This window comes from Carettochelys insculpta, chromosome 11, assembly GCF_033958435.1.
Source record: "Carettochelys insculpta isolate YL-2023 chromosome 11, ASM3395843v1, whole genome shotgun sequence".
NCBI classification, from domain to species: Eukaryota; Metazoa; Chordata; order Testudines; family Carettochelyidae; genus Carettochelys; species Carettochelys insculpta.
In genome coordinates this window covers 29,365,611-29,389,265 of record NC_134147.1, presented here as the reverse complement: position 1 = coordinate 29,389,265, position 23,655 = coordinate 29,365,611, and the positions used below count along the sequence as shown (strand labels likewise).

Below are 23,655 nucleotides of genomic sequence, written 5' to 3'. Positions count from 1 at the left end.
TTAGAGGTGCTTAACCTCTTATGGAAATAGAACCTAAATCCTGAGTTACCCTTAGGACAAGAAACTGGAGTAAGAACTTTTGCGCTTAAGTGCAGTTCTGCTAACAAGAGCCCATTTCTCCTCCCGCCCACACATCATTCAGACATGATTCATACAGATGGACATTATTGTTAAGGTGACCAGATGTCCCAGTTTTATAGGGACAGTCCCAACATTTGGGGCTTTGACTTACAGGGGTGCCTATTACTCTGAACCCTTGTCTCAGTTTTTCACATTTGCTGTCTGGTCACCTTAATTATCCTGCCCTGCCTTGACCATCCTAACAGCCAGGATGTCAGCAGAATCTAGTTCAAAACTAATCAAGACAGCCATCATTAGGGGATGTGTTTTTCTGTTCACCAGCTGGCACAGCATCACAGTGGATGATATTTTGTCTCCAGTCACGAGGGTCATCTTCATTCCAGAGACAATGTCTCAGATTTTTGATTTCTTGCCATTCACTGAGCCTGTGTTTTGCTTCTCTATGCCTGAGGCAGATAATTCTGTTTTTTTAACATGATCTCCCAGCCTGCAGTAGTCAAAAAAGATGTGGACACAACAAAAGCTCCCCTCATAGCCTCAGGTCAAGGAATATGAGTCACGCATATAGCGCAGTTCCTATGTGCGCCCTCCTACAAAAGAAAATCCTTAAGCAGAACAAAAAATGGATATTGCAAATTATTCCTAAGATATGCTGATCACGTTGCATGGAATTGGCTCAATGAGGATAGTAATGTCTCTGTATTTAACGTGTGCCTATCAGAAAGAAGCCATAATAAAAACTTCCATCAGTTCAATCCTACTGTTCTTCAGTAGTAGGTTGCTTTCAAGTTGGTTAGTTCTGAAGGGAGTAACAAGCTGTTATGTTCCAAATTTTCCTACTCTTTAACAGAAGTTATATCATCCGTATAATGGAACTAAAGTGCTAAATGTATTAATCCATCCTCCAAAGCAAGAGTAAACTTTGTCTTGTTTCAGAACTCCACTAGAAAGGCACATAATGAGAAACAAGAAGAAATGCCAGTTTTCTTTTTAGTTTTTAAGCATATTCTTGATTCACTGAACATGTTTGCTTGAAGTCCACTGAATTTCCATCCTAATATGGTGGGCAGTAAAACAGTGGAGCATTTAAAAACAGATTATGCCAGTTTATTAAAGAAAAAAAACTATGTTTTGTTTTGTGCCTCTGATCCAGTTAAATTCAATTACAAAGGGACATCTTGGATTAGTTGTATGCTTTCCAACACAGCAGGGGACTAATACCTCTTCAACTTGCATTTGCTTTGGGCTACCTTGGTCATCAAATCTTCCATTCAACATCTTTGCCATCTTATGCCAGCTCCATTTTGGATTCAGAATATCCAAAAAAAGTCTCTAAATTTATCTCATGAGACTATTGATGAGTATCACAAGCTACTAGCCCCACATCAGACAAAGTGTTACATTTCATTTGCTAAGAATTATAAAGCAATATAGAAGGAGCATCCACATTTTGGGATGCAATAGCAATATGCTAGGAGTCTAAAGACGACACCCATGAAAGGCCAATCACAACAGCATGTCAGAGCTACTTTCTGTCACTGTCAATTGCTGTTGCTGTTTCGTGATACAGTAATGCACCCTCTTGGAGGAATTATTGATTGCTGTCAGGAGACAATGGGATGAACTAGCCTAGAGACAGACAACACTGAAATGTCACAATCAACTCCCTTCCTTACACTTGTCCCTGCAAACTTCTCTGATTTTGATATAGTAATTTTGTTACATAAAGCAATGGTGTGCCTCGTTTATATTTAGTTCCAGTTGCCCTTCTCAGAAAGGATGTAGCAGAAATAGAGAGGGTATAAAGAAAGGCTTTAAACTGAGGAGCTTTGGAACAGAGCAGGACAAGGACCACTTGATGTTCAAATTAAGAGAAGAAACTGCGGATGGCTAGGCCATGCACTCAGAAAACCATCATCCAGCATAGTCTGTCAAGCTCTCCAATGGAACCTGAAAAGGAACAACAAAAGAGGAAGGCCTTGGACAACATGGAGAAGATCTACTGAGATTGAAAGACAACAACTAGGGAACTCCTTGGGTCAGCTAAATGTTTTGTCCTGAGACAGAGTGAAATGGAGGAGACTTGCAGATGGCTTATGCTCCATCCGGAGTACAAGGTTTTAAGTCAAGTGAGTCATTAAAGACAGGCAGTGAGGATGAAGAGCAGTGATATTTAGTCTCCCTGATCCATTGTCTTTGCTATTCTGAGTGAATCCACCAGCAAGGCGTTAATTAGTGCTGAATTAGCATGTCCCATGTTTTGCTGAATGATCCCAGTTTCTTCAGATTGGTCCCACATACTGCAGGGAACGATGGGAGGATAACTGAAATGTCCCAAAACTTGTCCCAGGCCTACACAACATCGTTATTGTGCAACACTTCATGGGACCTGAGGCTATTTCCATAAGGCGATCACCCTGCTACACACCATGGTGTTTCCTCATGATGCAATGAGCTGTTTCTGAAACACAAACTGCAAACACCAGTATGATGGTTTCTCAGCTGCAGACACATATCTACTGGGGACTGGACTGAGGACAATGAAACCCATTTCACACCGTCTGCTGAATAGCAATCAAAAAGTAACAACTTCTAGTCATGGGTAAATGAGATCTGATACTCTAGGCTGGATCCAGATGGGAAAGGCACATTATCTTATCACCAACACCACTTCTTTGTTCCCTTTCCTGTGCAAAGCTCATCTGAAAGATTTCAGAAGCACCAATCTGCAAAACAGAGGTCTAGCAGAAATCTAAGATGCCACAGTCCTGGGGATCATAGCAATATATGGAAAACCATGGAGAAATTATTAAATTATCTTCTTCGGGGAGTTAAAAACAAAAATCATGAAATTATCCCCCAGGCTAATAAGTTCACATGCAAAGAGATTTTTTTCAATTGAGACTTAGAAAAAAAAAATGTGGCAGCTTCTCCAAGCCTTATATAACAGAGCCAGGAAGAGAACTCTGTTCGGTGTCTGCTGCCCGGCATGTCAGGAAGTGCAGAAATAATGCTAGAAAAACAGTGGTCTTTTTCTGGCTAGTTTACAAGGTGCCAAATATTCATGACATGGCTTGTTATAAGCCTAGTCAGAATGGGACGGCCCTGTATCTCTGCAGTTCATCTGCTAGGGCCCCAGCCTTGTCCCCTTTCTGTCCCAGTTGTTTCTTCTGGGTTCAAGTCACCCGCAACCCAAGCCTCTGTGTCTCTTTAAGCTTGTCCTCCAGAGAAGTGAGGCCTGGCAGTGTTATCTGCTTGTTTATTCTGTCAGTGTTAACTGCTTCCCGCCAATATGCCTCTGCATTTTCTCTCCTCTACAGCTCCAGTTAAACTAAACACTGAACAGACAGCCCTAGTCATAACATTTGGGCACTTGCCTTCAAGAGTGACTAATCCCTCCTTGTTGAATCTTTTCCATTTGGAAGCTAGAAGAACCCACAGAGAGCAGTGAGCTTTGTTTGCTATGCCTGCTGCAGATCTCCTGGATTTTTCATGAGCATCTTCCACTCTGTCTCTTACACCTCAGCTATTAGAGGATCCAGTTTTTCAGAAAGATGAGCAATCCCATTTGTCATTAATTTCTAGGTGTTGTTGGATCAGACTCTGAAAAAGCTGCTGATGCATCATTGAAAACCTTGTAAATTATTAACATAGCCACATATGGGATATAAAGACCAGGCTGTTCCATCATTTATTTAAGGACATGTGAATGAAAAGGGGCACTAAAATGCAAGGTTGTGCAGAGTGCCATTTTCTCTAAGGTCAGCTCTGCTTAGATGACCTGAGCCTGCTGCTTTTCTCTCTGTGGAGGCCTTAGCATTGTCAGCTCTCTAATCATTGTGATGCCACAGGTGGATCATGGTATCAAGTGAGAGGAACAAGCAATAACTCTAAATCTTGCAGCTCTCACCAATCTGCCCCAATCAGGAAAAACTATCATTGTACTCAATAAGACTGTGTTGTCTACATAGCAGCATTATTTCAGAACAAGCTATGCAGAAGAGATTTTGTGGAACAGCTTGTTCTGAAATAGCGCATCTACACACAAAGTGCTGAAAGTGGAGCACTGTGATACAGACCCTGCATGTTAATCCCTTTCATTTATGCAAACATATTATTCTACAGAAAGGAACATTTGTTTTCATTTCTGGATGTTCTAGTTAATTAAAAATGTGCTCCTCCTGTCCCAGATCCTTGAATGCACATGTTGTCAGTATGCAAATCCTATTATTCCCAACCTTATCACCACCAGATGGGATCTTAATTACTAGACATCTAAGCACATCAAAGTCTGACTGCAATGTTGAATTTATTTAACCTTTTGCCTTGTTCACATCTTCATTTAAATTTCTGGTAGCTATGGTTAATATTAGTGTTTGTACTATAGTAAGTGGTGCATTAGAAATGTAGACATACAGACAAGTAGTAAAATGTTCAATGTACCAATGCATAATGCCACATAAAAACATTGGCTATAGATAGATGGATGTTTTACAGTAGATGAACAACCTTCTAAAAATGTTATTGTATAACGTTATGCAATATGAAACTTGGTTGAAACTGGCAGGAGTAACAGCCATCCTCTTTGTTCAGGACAAATATAAGAAACAGCTAAGCTCCTTTTTGGAATAAAATAGCTGAAGCAAATAGGAACTACTTCCCAAAACATAGGCCACATGCAAGACTGATCAGGATCAGAGCTAGGTGGATGGAGGGGTTTCACTGGGGATTGGATGCAAACACAGGTAGCTGAATACTGTTTTGGGGGAAGTGTGTGTGTATATATATGAGCAGAGGCATCTAGAAACATCACATACAGACAGAGGAGGCAGCAGAAAGTCAAGGACAGAGCAGAGAAGAACTTGAAATGTGACCAAGAGAAAAGTAAAAGACAGCTTTTTGGGTATAGGGCTGGCTGGAAAAAGAGGCTTGCAATAATGATCAAGGAACGGGTGTCCTCTTGTTTGATTCAGGGAAAGAGGACTTAGTATGTATTCTTAGTAAATAAGCAGGATTACAGCAAATAAATCCCTGATGCCATTTCTCTCAAGAGAAGCAACCTGCAGGACCTTGAATATTGTGTACCAGTTTCAGGTCAAAAGGGGTAACACTAACATCTTAACATTAATAGGTAACCTCATGTGGGAACAAGTTAGATAATTTCTGAAAAGTTACAACCTGGTGCTGTGAGTTCACTAGCTCTCACACAAGGCTGGCTTCAGCAGCTGGATTGGCCAACATGTGCGCGTGCGCATGCGCACGCACACACACACACACACACACACACACACACACAAGCAGAGGATACTGCAGGAAATAGTGCTGGGGATTCTTGAGGTGACATTCTTTCTTCTGAGACAGTGTTGTATCCATGTCTCAGGGGCAGTGTGTGGATGTAGGTGACATCTTTAGAACTCATATAATACAGAGGTTCTGACCACAGATGGTTAAAAATCCCATATTGCTTTTGGTAATAATAGGAAAACGGTTCTGCTTGGACAACGAGAAGTCCTGTGACAGTTTATAGACAAATGGATTTTTTGGAACATAAGCTTTCGTGAGCAAAGACCCACTTCATCAGATGCATTGACTAAGTGGGTCTTTGACCACAAAAGCTTATGCTCCCACATATCTGTTGGTCTATAAGGTGCCACAGTATTTCTCATTATTTTTGTTGATACAGACTAACATGGCTACCCCTATGATACTTGTCACCATGCAAAGTTCTGGTCAACTTTCACTTTTGGTAACAACAGTCTGCTTCCTTCCAGCCTCCATCAGTTTCATTAGAATAATGGTCCAGACTTAGAGGCTGCCACGACACTAGCAAGTTCTTTTGGAAACGGAGGTACTTTTTCCACGCACTAAGGCTGCGTCTACACTAGCAAGTTCATTCAAAAGATTTTTTGAAAGAAGGGAGCTCTTTTGAAAGAGCCCATGAAGCCTCTACACACAAAAAGTGTTCTTTCAAAAGTAAGTCGAAAGAACATGGCACTCCTTTTAAAATCACTCCTCCTTTCCTGTTTGAGGAAGAGTGCCCCTTTTGGAAAGCTTCTTTTGAATGAAAACGTGTGTAGACACTTTGCAGGACCCTTTCGAAAGAACATTCTTTATTTTGAATACTTGGCCCATTCTTTTGAAAGAGCGAGGGCTGTGTGGACTCTCTCTTTTGAAAGAGACGATCATTTTTTTGAGCTGCTTGCGTGTGTGTGTTTGCGTGCACGCGCGCACGCACATTCTTTCGAAAGGAGGTTTTTTTGGAAAAGATCTTCCAGAAGAGCTTCTTTCAAAACATCTCTGTAGCGTAGACGTAGCCAAAATGTGCTTTTTTGATATGAAACTGGAAGAACGCAGCACTTTTTCCAGCAGCCCTCTTCCTCTCCCAGATGAGGAAGAGCGTCTTTTTCCAAAAGCTTCTTTCAGGGAAAAAAAAGAGTGTGTAGATGCTCCAGGGGTCCCTTTTTTTTTTTAAAAAAAAAGTGCAGTCTTTGTGGTGCTGGATTTTTTTTTTCCTTGACCCATTCTTTCAAAAGAGCAGGGGCTATGTGGCAACAATCTATAAAAAGAGTGCATCAATCTTTTGATCCCCTTTTTTTATGTGTGGACACACACTTTCGAAAGAAGGTTTTTTGGGAGAGATCTTCTGGAAGAACTTCTTTCAAAAGATCACTGTAGTGTAGACATGGCCAATATGGCTAAAGCATTTGTACCCCAGATGTAGCCATGTTCCAGTGATGATATAAACTAAAAGATCCCCTCAAAAGTCTGTCAGGAACTTCATGATCCTTTGGGATTATGGGTGTTATATTTCATTGTTGCACATCAGTATTCTTCTTGTTCTCTGCAAGGAAGTTGCATGGTGTTGCTGTGCACTTATATGCGCCTGCAACTTTTGATTGCAGAAAACAACAGTGGTGGGTGACGCGAGCCTATATATTTTTAATTCATTTTTCAGTTAGTAAAATTATTTGGGATCTTCATGGTTCTAAGGGTGTTGTAACTATGTTTTATGACTGGAAGATTTACCTGGCATTGCTTGGGTAGTTAGCTCAATTATTTTTTGTTTTTCTTCATTTAAATCCTTGCTCTGGGGTGGGGCTGAGGATGAAGGGTTCAGTGTGCAGGCTGCCCCAGGGAGAGAGGACTACCCCAGCTCTCAGTGCAGCAGCTCGTGGCACAGTGAAACAGACACACCTTTATCCACAGCTGCTGCAGCTCCAGAGGGCACAGCCGGAGGAGCAGTGCATGTCCCCTGGCTGGTGCAGCTCCAGGTTTGTCTGCCCTCTGTGCTCCCCAGCCAGAGTGAGGAATGCAGCAAACTGTGCACTTTCCCCTTGCTCTCTGATGAGGCGGAACAACCATCAGTGCTCCCATATGAATCAGAGGCAGGAGGGGGAAGCTTCACCCCCTCCACCCTCCATAAAGGGTGTCTGGAGGGTGGGAGGCTCAAGGCTGGGACAGTCCCAGACTGAGGGGTGCTCCCCGCCAGGCCCTTTCACTTTCCTGGTAATTCTGTCTCTTTTCTATATGGCTTTATGAGAAGCAATCCCATACCAGGTACATCCCGTTTTCCTGGCACAACCAGACTCTGACCTTGCTTTATGTTATAAGAGGAAGCTGTATACCGATTGGTGTCCCCAACTCTTACCATTTAGGAAGAGTTCTTGAACAAACAGACAGACAGACAGATGCTCTCAAACAGATAGTAGATTAATAATAAATCTATCAGCTAGATGATAAATTTAAAAAGAATTGCTATACAGACATTTGCAATTGTGGAGACTTGTGTGGAATGAAGATTTTACTGTTTGATTTTCTGCCATCTGCTCAGATTTAATTTTGCCGCAACACATGGTCTTAATGATATTCTCCAAGGTTAAGCAACAGTGGAAGTACAAACCAAAGAGTTACAGAGACAAAAGCTTTTATTACAGAGACGGGGAAAGGAAATGTGATTTGTGGTTAAGGACTGCAACTCAGGACTACTCAATTCTACTGCTAACTTTGCCAGAAGCTTCCTGTGTGACCATGGGAAAATCATGTTGCCTTTCCATGCCTCAGTTTCGCCACCTGTAAAATGGCAAAATGTCATTTATATGCATTCTGAGATGTGATTTGTTAGATTTTGTAAAGTACTAAGATCCTCAGTTAGAAGGTGGTATAATAATGCAAGGTGGTATAAGGTGTCTAGAGAATATCTCTGTAGGTCCAGAAGAAATACCGAAATAGAAAACATTCAGGTACAGTTGTCTTAAATTCAACTCCACTTTCCTTGTTTAATATTTTAAAAATGGCATGTTTATTAATTAACAAAGCTATGCCTCAAACAACCAGATGGTGTCCGAGTGGCTGCTACGAATCTCCAATATGTGCACCATATGTATTGGTCTTATGGGTTATGTCTACACGGCACCTTAGACTTGAAGCAAGTTGCGTTACACAAATTGTGCATCTTATTTCGAGTTTATTTCTAAATAATGTGCTATGTTGAAGCCCCCCTTATTCCTCCTGCAACAAGGAGTGCAGGGATGCCAAAATAGCACACCTGTTATTTTGAAAAATATTTCAAAATAATAGGCGCATTTCAAAGAGGTGGAGTAGCTATTTCAGGATACAAAGGTATCCCAAAACAGCTCTGCCATGTAGACATAGACATGCTATCGAAGCACAGGGTAAATTTCACCCTTAACTCTCTCTGCCTTAGCTTCCCATCCCGAAAATAAGGTAACAATTCCTTATTGCCTCAGGCAGCTGTGAAGTTATAAGCACCACTGGAATTCATATAATTTCATTTAAAGCAAACCAGGACATCTCCCTTCACAGCCTCTCTATTTTGTGGTGGATTCCCATTGCTGAACCTGTGACAGCATGATCACTTCTGTGACTACATAGTGTGATGCCCAAAATAGGACTGTGAGCTCATTAAGGAATCTTGAAGAAAATGTAGTAAGGCATCTAGGCATAAATGGAAAAGGACTATGGAATCAATTACATGGTCAACTAATATCCTAGGAAATCTAACAGAGCTTCAGGTAGGTTGAATTTTGGTCTGTATCACAAGTAGAGGTTTCGATCCTGTATAACCAGCATAAAGATTGATGCCAATGAACCCAGGCAAGGTCTGGCCATTCTTGTATAACTGTTCTCTTTGGCTGTGTCTACACTTGCATTCCTCTTTTGAAAGGCATGCAAATGAGGTAAATAAAATGCAAATGAGTTGTATATTTGCATATTTGGCACCTCATTTGCATATTATTTCAAAAGAGCTTCTTTCGAAAGAAGAAAACCAGTGCAGACGCTGCTTTTTCGAAAGTAAACCCCATCTTCGAAAGAATCCTTCTTTCCTTTATTTAATAGGAAGAAGGATTCTTTCGAAGATGGGGTTTACTTTCGAAAGAGCAGCGCCTACACTGGTTTTCTTCTTTTGAAATAAGAATATGCAAATGAGGTGCCAAATTGCAAATATGCACCTCATTTACATTTTCAATTTCCCTCATTTGCATACCTTTTTCAAAATTGGAATGCAAGTGTAGATGCACCCATAGTGGGCTGGTTGTCCCATACTGGGAAGAGAAGGGATTAAAGAGGGCTTTTTGAGTGATCTGAGTGGGAGATGGCTCGCTGGAGCAGGCAGTAAGGGACTGCAAGCACCATATATAAAGGGATTCTCAGCAGAGCAGAGGGCAGTCTCGCCCTGGATGGCAAGGGAGAAAGACTGTCTGGTTTAGGAACAGCACCACACACAGCAGTGTCAGGCCAAGTCAGACAAGCAAGAGAGAGAATCAGACTGAGGACTGCTAGACTGAAGTCTCTGATACAAAGGACTGGGAAGGTCCTTCACCTCCTTTTTTATTTTTTTTTTAATGTCAGACCTAAATGTTGTGCCTGCCTTTAGTTAGTGGTTTGGACCATGTCCCTTTCAGCACGTAGTCCCTGATTTTTAGCTAATTTTTAACTGACCCTCTAAATATAGCACAAATGTCCGTTATGACTTACCTCACCTCTCGTGCAAGGCACCGCACTGGAATACCTGGAAGTGCACAAGGAGCCCTCCTCAATAAGGTCATCTTGGATCCCAAATGTTGCTGTACAGTTGAGAGAAAAATACTTGTAAGGCCTCCATGTCTGTCCATTGTCCTGAGACCTCTCCAGTACCATAGCCGCTGGGCGAGGCGACTTGAACACGATTATGACGTGAGTTAGGTAGAAGGCTGTTTCCAAGTCCAGCCTGATTTCTTCCCTGTGTACCCCTTGTGCAGACTGCCACCAAGAGCCAGGGTTTAGGAAGAAATCATCTGTCATGTCAGAGGGAAGGTGGGCGTTATCAGGCTGATTGGCATTGCATTTAGTGCATCTGGGCTGCCCACAGCCTTGGGAGACCTGATGAAGGAGGCTGTGGTGTGGGTAGAAACAATAAAGTTCTGTGCTGTTCTGCCCACACGTGGTAAGAGAGACAGGAGTCCTGCCTGTTGCGAGGTTCCCCACAGGAGGATTGCAGGCGTGGCCATCACAGCGGAAGGCTTGTAGCTTTACTGGGTCTGAAATACAGAAGTAAGAAACAAAACTAAACAGAATTTCTCAGGCCAGTCTCATAATTAAATATGGGGAAGACAATACAAACTTCTACCAGTCTAAACTCAGCATGGAACCACTTATCCATCTACACCACTAAAATACTGTCGGAACATCCAGCACCATAAGAGAGGACAGATTTTTGAAAAACTCAAATATGGTGGTGGCTGGTCTCTTCAGAAAATTTGACCTAATTGCCACAGTGTGAGTTTCTGGGTGAATCTGGCCTTGTACTGGGAAGTGTACTCTTCTGAAAAACTGGCCTCAACTGTCAATGCTGAGCACTTGAAAATCCAGCGTTGATCTTTTCTGAAAATGTGACCCCACTTGTCCAGTATCACACATCTATATACCGCTTTAATGATAGAAACCCTTGCGTTATCGTGCTTTTATTATACTGTAGGGAAGCTACATGCTTACAGTACAGGAATAGCCTATGTATTGTATATTATTTGGTTTGCAAAGGGTCCAATCAGGGTCCAGTCAGGGATTGTGAAATACCATTGTGCTGGGCTCTATACAAACATATAACAAAAAGATGGCTTCTGCCTCCAAAACTAAAGTCAGTATTTTCACATAAAGGTGCCTAAGATTAGGTACCTACATCCATATTTTGGCTTCACCTACATAGATGGATTTTCAGACATGTTGAGCAGTAACATCACCTGGAACCATGGGATTTTAGCAGCTCTGAGGAATCAGGCTCCTTGTTTAAGTATCCAAATACAGTGTCAAATACTGGGCAAAATGTATAGCAACCAAGTTCTACTATTTATACATGTATTTCTTCACAAAAGGAAAGGACATCTAAAAAGCCTAATATTTTAATTTTTCATCTCTCTAGTTCTCATATGGAAATCATTAATGCCTTGTGACATTGAATTTATAGGTCCCAAGACCTTGTTCCAGAGAAACTTGGATTAGCTGAAATGCTCAGTAGTTTGAGAACATTCAAACATCAACCGTTAATTCTAGATTTAGCAAATTATGGGCCAAGCCCTGAAATTATTTAGTTTTTGTGCTGTTCTTACTCTGGCCAAACCCCCTTTAAAAATCAAGTTAGGCCTGAGAAAAGATGTGAGGATTTAGCTCTGTAAAACTTTGGAAATCATAAAATTGTAGTTCATGGTTCAGTGCTTATGGTGAAAAAATGAACCCAACTCATGTGGATTTGCTCCTGGTTTCTCTTCTGTCCTTCATTTTGAAGTAGATGTTGACTTTTATGCTGCAGATCTCAGGAGTAGGCAGCAAAGATTTCCACAGGACCAAGAGAAGAACTGGAGAGATTGTGTCTCAGACAAGACACAAAGGCAAGGACAAGTTTTGGGAGACTGTCTTATGAACATGTGCAATGTTCAACTGCTCCCTGCAAAGTAGCTGGCCATATTACGAAGACTAGTGCAAAGATGGGGTGAGGCCAAGGCCTAGCCATGCCCCAGCAATCTTCTCTTTGCAGGGTGGAGGTGCAGTAACAAGCTGAAGCCTGCTGGAGCTCTGACAGTTGGGTCTTCTTCGACAGGCCTCCAACACTGCATTGTTGAATGTATTGCAATGAACACTATACACCGAGCACAAAGATGATGTATCATCATAAACTTTTGGAGTTCAAAAGTTGGATCTTTTCTCCATGTCTTTCCCTTAATATCTTGCATTCTTCTAAATCCATAGTACTTCTCAGCCTTGGAAGCTGTTTGACATTTATTCACAGTTTATCTTGATGAACACAGCAATCTAGTTTAGGGTCTGAGCCAAGTGTATTGTGTCATACAGGTTCAGTAACCATTTCTGTACAATGTGTCTAGTGCTTCCTTGTTTGGGCAACATCACCTCAGTCCTGAAGCTTTGCAATTCCATCCACTGTGCAACACCAGTTCCATTGAATAACCCTGATTTTCTTTTTCGTTTTTTTTTTCTCAAAACCTCACTTCTGGCACCTGAGGCAGAATTTGAAGGCAGCAATGCTTGAAAATATCTTTTCATGAAATTTTGATATCTAAATTTCCTTATTTTACCATGCCTGACTTATTAATGTCTAGTTTCTGCCTTGTGAGGTTTCAATAATGAGCTGCAAGATCCCTGGGTAAAAGGCACTGGAAAAATGGAATACAGTCAGTCTTCAATATAAATTGCTCTGTTATAAGTTGTTTCACACTTATACACCATTGAAACTTTGAGGAGCACAAAGTAAAAATTCCTCACACTTATGTCATACTCTGTTTAGAAAACAAAAAATTAACGTACCCTCTGCGACTCCCTTCTGTCATGTACTGCACATAGGATAAACATGGTTCAAAATGTATTTTGGATTAGGATAATTTTTAAATGTTGCTTAAAATGCTTTAAATGTACGATACGGTAAGAGTGTGGTACATTAGAGTGTAATTGGTCACATAGGCCAAATTTACTTTCTTACAGTCCCTTTCCACTCTATTTACATTATTTCTTATGGGGGGAAAATTCTTCCAGGACCCCCTGTATACGGATTTTCCTGTGTAACCCCAGGGCCAGCTGGCTGCCTGCCAAGGCTGTAGAACAGAGACTTCACTCAGTCCTTTGTCAGTGGCCTCAGTGCCTCTGGAGTTACACTTGTATTAAATTTCTGTACTTAAAATGGATCAGACATTACCACCTTGGTGTGATCAGTGTTGTGCAAACTGGAGTAGAAGACACTATCTCTGGTTCCAAAGAGTTTACACTAGATTGGCTGTATTGGCTATAACTGGAGTTAGTGCTTTTCGGGATCAGGTCTTGAGTTAAGAATACCAGTGAGATATGTAATATATAATATGACTAGGGGGAGGTCAGTCTATAAAACTGTGTGGATGTATGTCTGTCTTTGGTAGATTGCCATGGAAAGCCTTCACAGAGCCTATAGCAGAGAAGATTTGAAGGAACACACATATCATTTGCTACTCTAGGAAAGTAAGGTAAAGGAAAGGAAGCATCTCTAGGAAAGGAGGCAATTCTAAGCATACAAAACAGCATGGAAGACATTAGGGAGACGAGGATGGATGAAAGTAAAGACAAGAAACAAGTTTTGGACAAGAAGCTGCTGTTTCTGATAGGTGTTGGTGGTGGACTATCTGTCTGCCATGCCCTGAATGGTCTAACTGTATTTAATGGAACATGGAAAGTGGAGATGAGCACAGTTGCCTTTCTGATCAGCAATGACGTGGAAGTTTATCTGTTCTGCCTGCTAATGCAGCAACATCAATACACAGTTCCTGTCTGAACTGCTGTGTCATTAGGAAAAAGGAGAGAACAAACTGCAAATTAGCGGGGCGGGGGCGCTTTAGGGAAGGAGAGAGAGGAAAAACATTGTGCATTCGATTAAGAGCTTTTAATTTAAAGAAATCAATCCGCAGGCACTTACTCGCACTGCTGAAGAAGGAAAGCTGTCCCCTGGCAGCTAGCAACTCCCCCCACAGGCCCCCCTCTGGAAAGCCAGCAGAGACTTACTGAATAATTTATAAGATGCTAACCCATCAGAGCAGTGCCTATTATGAGGCTGATTAACTCTGGCTCCCTGACCGACGGCTTGGCCCAGTGAATCATGCCATTTATGTATTTACTTATTCATTGCTCCCTAAGGCCACGCAGTAAGGCAGCAGTTTTGTGGGGCACAGCTAGCAAATGACAGTCTCTCTCTGATGATTAGTGAGCCATTCAATATGAGGTGGGTCACATGGCTGAAAGGACAAGCTGGACAACTGCTCAGGCAGCAGTGGCTAACTTCACATCCCCATTAGGCATCAGAGCCTGACACATGTTCACTGAAGACACATTAAATATTAAAAAGTGCATTTTTCACCCTCCCTAGAGGCCTGAAGAGAAGAAATGGCACCAGGCCATTCATTTGAGCTCTAACCTAAAGCTCATTGCAAGGAATGGAAAAGTGCCCTTTGACTTCAGTGGGATTTGGAGCAGGTCCTTTATTTCTTGTCCATATAGAGAACCACAAAACAGTGTTTTAAATGTCTTGAGAGTGGTTGCATCACAAAGTTCTGATCCATATTTTGGATGCCCTAGAAATCTGGGGTTGGTCTGGCTCATCTTTACTATTGCTGGAGTTTCACTACAGCTGAATTTATAATAAGCCAATTTCACACTGTATGTATGTCTGCTTTTTGTTTTGATAGTGTATAGACTAGCACGGCTTACTCTCTGGTACTATTCAACATGTATGTATCTGTGTCTTTCATTTGTTTTACTCTATTTACCCATCTTCTTAATTGCTGAAAAATTGTAAATGTGCATTTTTAAAGCTAGCTGTGGCCAGGAGGCAGATGTCTCCAGAGGTTAGGAACGAGCTATGGTCATTTAACTTCATACTGGTAGCCGCCAAAACATTTTGGCATTTGTTGGCTGGTCAGTAGCCACCGTGAAATGAGTAAGGTGGATCTCAGTCAATGTTCGTGCTAATCTTTTCCATCCATGTGCGGATTTTTTCCATCCAAGTGCAGAATAAATTTGTTATGTGCACTGATGCATGTGCTAATGTGCACCACCAATAAACAGCAGTGGATTAACATAAGGGTGAAAGGTGCAGTTGCCCCAGGGCCCCCAGGTGTGAGGGGCCCCTAGCTTCATGCCTCTCTTTTGTTTAAACAACTTGCTGTAATGGAACAATGAAATAATGATGTTATGTTACTATTTTAATATAAGGGAGTGGAGGCTTGTGACTGTGTTGTCCCACCTGTTCTTAATCAGCCCCTGGCAACTGAAACCCAAAACCTTACTGTGGGCGCTCTGCTAATCAGCTGGGCAGCATCTGAATCTCTCTTGAGTGACCACTCAAGTGCTCAGCGCACAGGGAACACTGGCTTAGTCCATTTACCAGTGGCTTGATATTCACACCACACAAACCTCTCTTCCAGCTGGTACTGTCTCACCTTTACTGCTTGAAAGGCCAAGGACTGAAAGAGCCATGCCTGGTCTGCACCTGGGATCAAAGTCGATCCCAGATATGCAATTCTAGCTGTTCTATTAGTGTGGCTAGAATTGATGTGTCAGGATCGACTTTGTTCCCTGGTGTAGACTGGCACTCTTTGGGTTTGCACCACCGTCCCTTACTCCACACAGCAGCATGGAGTACCAGGGGCAACAGCTGAGCTCAGAAAGATCAATTCTGCCACATCTTCACACGCTCAGCAAAACGGATCCTTGGAAGATCGATCGCAGCAGGCCGACCCCCTGGCAAGCGTAAACATACCTGGACGCTAACCTGTCTCCACAGCTAGGGGTAGTCCCGCTCCCTCTCAGAACTTTGGCACAACACCAGGAGGTTAAAGGTCACATAGCACATGACAGCATGTTAGATTTTTAGATGCAATGTCCTGGCCAAATCCCAATTTGGCCAAATCCACTCTGCATGTCTAAATATCTCCTACAGTCTCAATTATACTGAATACCTCTGGCTTGGTTTTCAGAGGTGCTAGTTACTCGCAGACCCCAGGCAAGTCAAGCCTCTCTGAGTGAAGCTACTTGTTAAGGTGACTGGACATCCCGTTTTAAAAGGGACGGTCCCTTATTTTAGCCCTCCTGCAAGTGTCCTCCTCTTTTCTTAAAATTAGGCAAATTGTCCCATATTTTCTGCCCCTCCCCCTCCATGCTGGTGGTGCATCCTGCTGCTGGCCAGATCCTTGCTTGCCAGCTGCCCACCACCAGAGAGAATCCAACTACGCAATTTTTTTTAATTGAGACCTCTGCCAACCTGATCTTAACTTGAACATTTGTACTGCATAGGTTTGACTGCTGTTGCAATTGCTTGAATAGGAGTAATCTTACCAGATGTCCTGAATTTAGCGTAGGGGCATCGGCTCATCCTACTACTAGTGCCCATTGACAAAAGCAGAATGAGGAAAAATCTGCACTGCTTGACATTACTTAGTGAAATTCTGGCAGGTAATTGGCCAGCATCAATTTTATTTCAAAAAGCATGCACTGAATTTAAGCTTTTAGCTAGAAATGGCTGATTTTGGCCAACCCACGCCCCCTTTTGGAGAGCTGCCATTAGAAACTCAGCTGTGAGGAACCACATGGGCAGAATGCTGGCAGATCAAAATTTAAGAGTATGAGCTCTTGTCAACCCTTCAAACTGACCCCCAAGTCAAGACTTTTCCAGGGCTCAGCAGTGCATTGTGCAAAGTGAATAGAGCCCTGAGTCTAACTTAACTAAGGCAAGAGAGAGCCTCAGTTGCATATTTCCAAACAGAAAAGCATGCTGACAAACCTCAATTTCACCCTCACTTTTTTACCCTTCTAGTTTATCTTTCCAACTCTAAGAAGCCATGCACTGGCAAAGGGCACGCATCCCACATACATTCCACCCATCATCAGCATGCTTCAATCCTGGCCAGGAAGGACCACCTCCAACGCTTGGGGTTGGGGGTGAGGGGTTATTGCAGAATATTTTGGCCAACTATTTGCATAAACAGCACGCAAGCCTTTTAAAATGTCATTGCACTTCAAATCAATTCCTCAATCTTCAACCTTCAGAGCAGCACTAAACCTTGTTTGTCTAATGGTGAGGTCCCACATCATTATGCTGTGTATGAATAAATCAAGAAAGGAGAAAAACAAACAATTTCAGACTTTCTGAGCAATCTGCTTCACGCTGCATCTCATTGAAAATTCCCTCTGGCTTTGAAAAACTTACACAAACCATATTTCAGTTGCATTTACAATAGATTTTTCTTAAATTCATTCTAAGCTATGTGTTGCCCAAGTAGCACCAATAGCTTGACAATGACATTTCTGTAAACTTTCTGCATGCCTCCCTACCTGTGTGCTTCTGGGACAGTTTCAAGCTGGGAAGCTAGCAGAGGTGAGAGACTATGGTGGCTGTACACTTCCCTATAACCTTTGCTTACAATGCTGGGGACCCTGACCTGATTGACGGTAAACTTCTGCATGTTGTGGAAGAATATTTCTCTGGTTACTGTGATTTCAAGTTCTTTTTACCTGAAGAAAAAATATTTGTAATTATGGAATCTATTGCCTAATCATGTTGGAAAATATGGCTTAACCAAGGAGTAGCCTGTGCTGAAGCAAATTTGTCTGCACCTGATTTTAATGGAGGGAGGCCGAAAGCAGAAAATTTAATTATCCTTCAAGACACTATATGGAAAGTGATGTTATCAGTGCAATGCTCTGAACATACAAGTGAAATTTAAATCGGTCTGTAGCTTTTTCTAAAGAGAGATCATAAGTCAATTCCCTGATGAAAAAGACACATGAATCACTCCACTGGCTCATCTCCTGTTTTATCAATACTGTTTCATATTTTTGGATTTGATCACCATAGTTTTCTTGTTTTTTGTTATTCTTCCAAACTTAAAGATGTATTAAACCATGGCAGGAAAAGCTGCTCTTCCATTCCAATGCCCAGCTTCCATGCCCTGAGGGGATTCTTTATTATAATCGAGATATTTTTAGAATCCTATGTAAATATCGGTACAGTCTAAATAGGAGAAATGTCCAGCTGCTACGCATTGGTCCCAGTCCTACTGATGTTCTAACATTAACCATTTTAATTTAACCTTGCCCATCAAATCCTGATCAAAGTAAGAAGAAACTTGAGTGACTGGTCTATTCTTGTACAATACCAATAATATTTCCTAGACAGAATGGTTCTGATAATTATTTTAAATACAACTAACCTATCATAGTTCAGATCTTTTCAGCAGTGCCGCCTAAAGATCTGATCTTTGTCCTAACTAAGAAGATAGTATCCCCTATCAAAATAAATTCCAGGAATATCTCAATTCTTCCTCACCCATTGTTCTTTTTCTTTCTTTCTTTCTTTTAACAAAATGAGTTAATAATTTGTACATCCTATTTTAATTTACAGGAAAAGAGTGAAGTACATACAGATCTGTACAGAGCAGGATGGAGAAAAAAATGTATATTGGTTAGCCCAGGTTCTTTGTAGAAAGAAAGAAAGAACCATAAAAGACTTGAAGTATTTGCTCTCCCTCCTTCAGTCCCCTACTCTTTTTCTTTATTTAAGGTTAGGTTTAATTGTCCCATGACTGACAATACTGAATGATTAATTTGCTTACCTGCCTCACCAAGACCACAAACAACGTACTCCAAGAACACAATCAGCATGATGCCTTTATGCTGCATGTCTGTAAGGGGGAAAATAGCTGTCCTTAGGGGAGCAAAAAGCATTTAATAAATCTACAGGTTGGGTGTCTGCATGGCTTTTTCCTTCCCGCCTTTCTCTTTTTCTGTCTTCCTTTTCTTCACCTTCCTCTCAGGGCAGAGGTCCTGGCTGGTGTCTCATTCTTCTTGTTCTCTTTTAAATCCAGACAGCTTCCCAGCTCTCAGATGGCTCCTGTGCGTGTTACCCACGTTGCCTCCAGACCAATAAACGAATGCATAGATGTTACCCCTTTGCATCCAGAAAGTAGGTGACATTCACGTCTCTGACACAGCCCCCAACCAAACCATCACTGAGGCGGCAGAGCAGAGCGCAGGTCTCCGGTCAGATCTGATAACATGCGGTGATTTACTCGCTGTTTAAATCTTTCACTTTCATTTGCGGTCTTTGCTTCTTGGGTCTCCCGCCCCCGTGGTCTCCTCCCTCCGCCCCCCTCTGCGGCTAATGGGGGTGCAGTCAGGGGCCAGGCACCGTGACACCTGGCTTTGTTATGACTGTTGCCCTAGACAGCGCTCTCCTCCCGTTTGCTCCCCGAGGCAGAGGGTCAGAGGAGGAACCAAGTTCGCTTCTCTCGCTGAGAAATGATCGGACAATTACATCTCCCCCCCGCCCCCCGCCTTGCTGACCCGGCTCTCACTTTCTAGGGGCCCGCTTCACGGATTGGTCCTCCCAGGTTAATAATGTAAACACCCCGTCACCCCCCCACCCCCGCCGCCAGGCCAATGCATACGGGGTCGCTGCGCCCTTCACTGCTCCTCTGTACCTCCAGGAACAGGGTCTGCCCCTGGAAATTCCCACCCGCGAGGTCCTGGGGCGGAGGGGCAGCGTGTGGCTCAGGGGAGCTGGGCTTCGGACGCGGGGGCTGGAGGAAAAGTTCCCCCCTCCCATGTGCCGGGGGGGGCGGAGGCGATCCCCCCTTTCCGATCTGGGAGGTTTGGGTTTTCGCCCCCCCCCCCCCGCACGCTAGCAAACTCCTCAGTCCTAACGGGCCAGCGCTGCCCCCGGTCCCCTCTGGCTGCCAAGGGGGTTATTATCACACGGGATCTTCTCGATCTTTATAGGTTTTTTTAAGCGGCAGGGGGTGGGGTGGGGGGGTCCACACCCCCTCGGCTGGGCTTGTGGTGCCTGATCCTGGCTGCAGATGCTCCCTGGGTTGGTTGTTTGCCAGACGCATCTACCTCCTCCAGGAGCCAGTCTGGGCGCGGGGGGAGGGGGAAAGGGGTTGTCACTTTCAACCCCGGCGCCTCCCAACTTTGCTCCTGTGCCTTTAAATTAAATGCCAGGGATGTTGGGGTGGGGGGAGACTCCTCCCACCAGCTGTTCAGCCGTCGCTTTTGCAGCGCCCTCTATGCCACAGCCGGGCAAATGACAGGTGCCGGCTGCAGGTGACTAACCAGAGACGGAAGAAGCAGACAGCTAGAGCCCTGTAAATCCGCGGGTATCCAGTTTGTACGGGCAGGTATCTGCATTTGCGGATATGGGTGTGAATATCTGCAGCTCATCTGTGCTTCCGCAAATGCGGCTGTGGATCTCAATTTGCAGATATCCGCTTTGTATCCTGGGTTGTCTGCATCCGCGGATATGGATGCAGATATCCGCAGCATATTTGCACATACTGCTGCAGATACAAATTTTGTATCTAGAACCCTGCCAATTTGCAGATATCTGCTTCATAGCGTCGGGTATCCATATCAGCAAATATAGATGCAGATATCCATATCTCATTTTTGTGGATACAGATGCTTGTTCTGCAGCTTCCAAAGTCAGGAGGAGAGAGCAGGGAGCTCCCAGGGTAGCAGGGGATTTCAAAACAAATTGCAACTGATGTGCTAGTCAAACCTGTCAAACCACCGAGTTGCAAGACGTGTTTCAAGACAAGAACATGTACTTGTGCCTGTCCCCTGTTGTGTACAAGGTGTGCGCGCACACACACGAAAATTAGCCCATCCCTGTCCCAAAGGGCTTGTAGTCTATAGTAGCCCTGATCTTGTAAGCAGAGCCACACAAGTGGTACCAGGCCCCAGCTTAGCAGCTGGTTTGCCTTCCCGGGGAGGGGGCTTACCTCAGGTGTAAGTTGTTAGAAGTATAGAATTCATTGCTTAAGGACCCACCCTTGCAAACACAGCTCTGCCTAACCCTTTCCAGTGACCAGTGTGAGGCTGACTCTTGTCTTTCTCAATCCTACCTTATGTTAGTGTCACTCCCCTGGCTTCTGGGGAGTTACTCCAGTTAAAATGAAGTAATGAGACAGAAGTAGGCCAAATAGGAATTTAAACATGAGAAAGGCACTTCATCGGTCTAAGCGTTTGCAGGTTGGATCCTAAAATCAGAAATAAAGAATGGGTGTCACACTAGAAAGGTGGTGGGGAGAGAAAGAGAGAGAGAGAGAGAGAGAGAGTTATTTGTGTCTTTTCCTCTTCAGTTTTTCCTGTCTTTTGAGATGTATTTTTTTTTTTTAAAAAGGAAAATTCAATAGCAATTTTAAAATAAGGAGTAGATTGGAACTTTTCCCCTGTCTATTTTTAGTCTTTAAAAAATGCTAGAATGTTGCCTAATAATTATGCTAAATATGCTAATCACCTATTATAAATCATGTGAAAAGTGTCCTGGGGCTCAACATTGCAGGATTCAGAGGGAGTTGAGGATGTGCAACTTCTCACATGATCAAGCTCCATATGACATTAATGAGAGACTGTTGTTTGTAGTACACTGCTACCAGTGTTTGTGTTTTGCTGCACTTACTGAAAAATCCAATAGAATTTAATAGAAAATTTTGTTGACAAAACCCTCTAGTGGAGACATAATACATGGTATATAAAAGCCAGGTAGGGGAGAAAGCTTGTTTTCTCCCTGTTGGTAATATGTAGCCCAGCAAAAACAGTAACAATTAAGCTAGATTGACATATTGTCAGTTTAAATCTGTTAAAATTCAGGAATGTGTACTTTATAAGGATGGCATCCCACATATGCTATTATTGGTAACAGCTCTTAGCAGAAAGGGAAACTGGTCAGGAGTATGATATGGTGTCTAAGAGAAAGCTCACAATATTCAGTTTTGAGAGTAGAGAAGGGTAAGGGCACAACTCATGGGATTGTTAATGGGCACATCTCTTTTTGAAGTCCATTGGCCTTACTTTGCATTGATGGCACTATGACTTTGGACTCTGCAAAGAATGTAGGACTGGCCCAGAGATTAGCTCAAAACATTAGCAGAGCAGTGGCAACTAACTAAATCCAGAGAATAAATAGCAAAAGGGTAAATGATTCATTATTAGGGGAGGAAGGAAGAACCAATCAGATTGCACAGAGTGTCACCTGTGGTGTCTGTTCTCAGACCCTGAGGCATGTTTGCAAAAGCCAGAGGCTAGGCTGTTCTCCCTGATATGATCTCATAGCTGTTGCACATGCTGGGTGCTCCTCTCCCTCTCATAGCTATTGTACATCTCACTCTTCCTTTCTCAGTCCCCTGGAACCAGCTTTAGCTTCATCCTTTGTTTCCCCAGCAGACATGGGTAGCCTGAAGGAGATTTGTGGGGGGCTTCCTCTGCATCCCTTGCCTGAAAACAGAGGGCGAAAGAAAGAAGTACCTCATGTACCTGTGAGAACCCCCAACCTCACCGCCCAGGAAGAAAAGGTAACGAGCTTTGCGGGACTATGCCTCCCTTCCCTTCTGGCTATCCAAAGCAGCTGGGCTTCTGCCTCAAAGGCTCCAAAGTACAAAGCAACTAAATATGTTTTAATAGTTGCTTTACTACCACTGAGCTGGCACCTAATAGAGAGAGCCCTGGGGACTCCTCTGCTTTCTACCTCATTGCCTCTCTCCAGGGAAAAGCTTGAGATACGTTGGTGAGGCAGTATGGGAGGAAACTTGCATAACAGTTTTTGGGGCTCTCTGGGGCTAATGAGGAGACTCTAGGCACTGTAGTTGCCAATCCAGCACTTTTCACTAGATATTTTATGAGTATCCCCCGTTAAAACAACCTAGTGTATGTGTGCGAGGCTTAACCCACAAAACCAAAACTACAGATGCTCAGCAACTTTTTACAACCCAGCCACCTATGACCCTTTTTGGTTTTGTATTTTGGGATGCTACTGGGGAACACGTATTTAAAAGGTTAGTCAGATACTTCCTGGTGCCCTCTGCAGAGGCACAGACCTTGAAAGATTGGGTTAATGATTTGTTCTCGGTTGTGCAACTCTCTGGTTTTTTTGGTTTGACTCACTAGCTTGTGCAGTTAAGTAATCCATCAGGGTTCAATCCTTACTAGAAATTTTTTACAATTTTATCCACAAAGAGGTTACATTAAAATGAAAGTCAGCAGGAGTTTTGCACATTCAAGGGCAGCAGGTGGGTCCCTTAATAGGTTGAAAGGCCATGTATCATCAGAAAATAATAGCAACAGTAATATAACATTTTACTTCTCCCTCTCCTTCCCCCATTTGACATACAGATACATTCACAACTGGCAAAAGTAGGCACAACTCCATAGACGTCTTTGGTATTCCACCTGCTTGTGTGAGTAGTGAATTGGCACTTGAGGTTTGATTCTTCTGTCCAATTCCACAAGCAACGTGGAACCAAAATACTTAAAAACCAACTGGGGTGGAGCTGTGTACGGGGGGAGACCCAGATCTCTGTGGGAATTTTTTTCCCCTCAGTCCTTGGGAAGCCCCTCTTCCAAGGATTGAGGCTCCCGGGGTATTTGGAACAAGAAGGTACCAACTGAGAGTGCGCAAAGAAGGAATTTATGCTGCTTTGCGCAACAGTTAGGTGCTGGGGAATGTTCTCCTTGGTTATTACAGTGCGGCCATGGATGGCGTGGGGGGAGGGTAAA

The 23,655-nt window shown here is 43.1% G+C and overlaps 2 protein-coding genes across 3 annotated transcripts in view; one reads left to right on the top strand and one right to left on the bottom strand.

Annotated features, from left to right (window-relative positions):
* Positions 1–19,386, bottom strand: part of LOC142019088 (netrin-4-like) — a 72,721-nt gene extending 53,335 nt beyond the window's left edge. For both annotated transcript variants that reach the window (XM_075005497.1, XM_075005498.1), the window contains exons 1-2: positions 18,717–19,386; positions 10,078–10,619 (exon numbers count right to left, since the gene is read on the bottom strand). In XM_075005497.1, the coding sequence (XP_074861598.1) occupies positions 10,078–10,619; positions 18,717–18,828 (654 nt within the window). In that variant the 5' untranslated portion in view covers positions 18,829–19,386. The remainder of the gene's footprint in view (positions 1–10,077; positions 10,620–18,716) is intronic.
* Positions 19,387–22,328: 2,942 nt separating this feature from the next.
* UROC1 (urocanate hydratase 1) overlaps positions 22,329–23,655 on the top strand; it is a 72,521-nt gene continuing 71,194 nt past the window's right edge. Inside the window, exon 1 of the mRNA XM_075005343.1 lies at positions 22,329–22,454. Within this exon, the coding sequence (XP_074861444.1) occupies positions 22,329–22,454 (126 nt within the window). The remainder of the gene's footprint in view (positions 22,455–23,655) is intronic.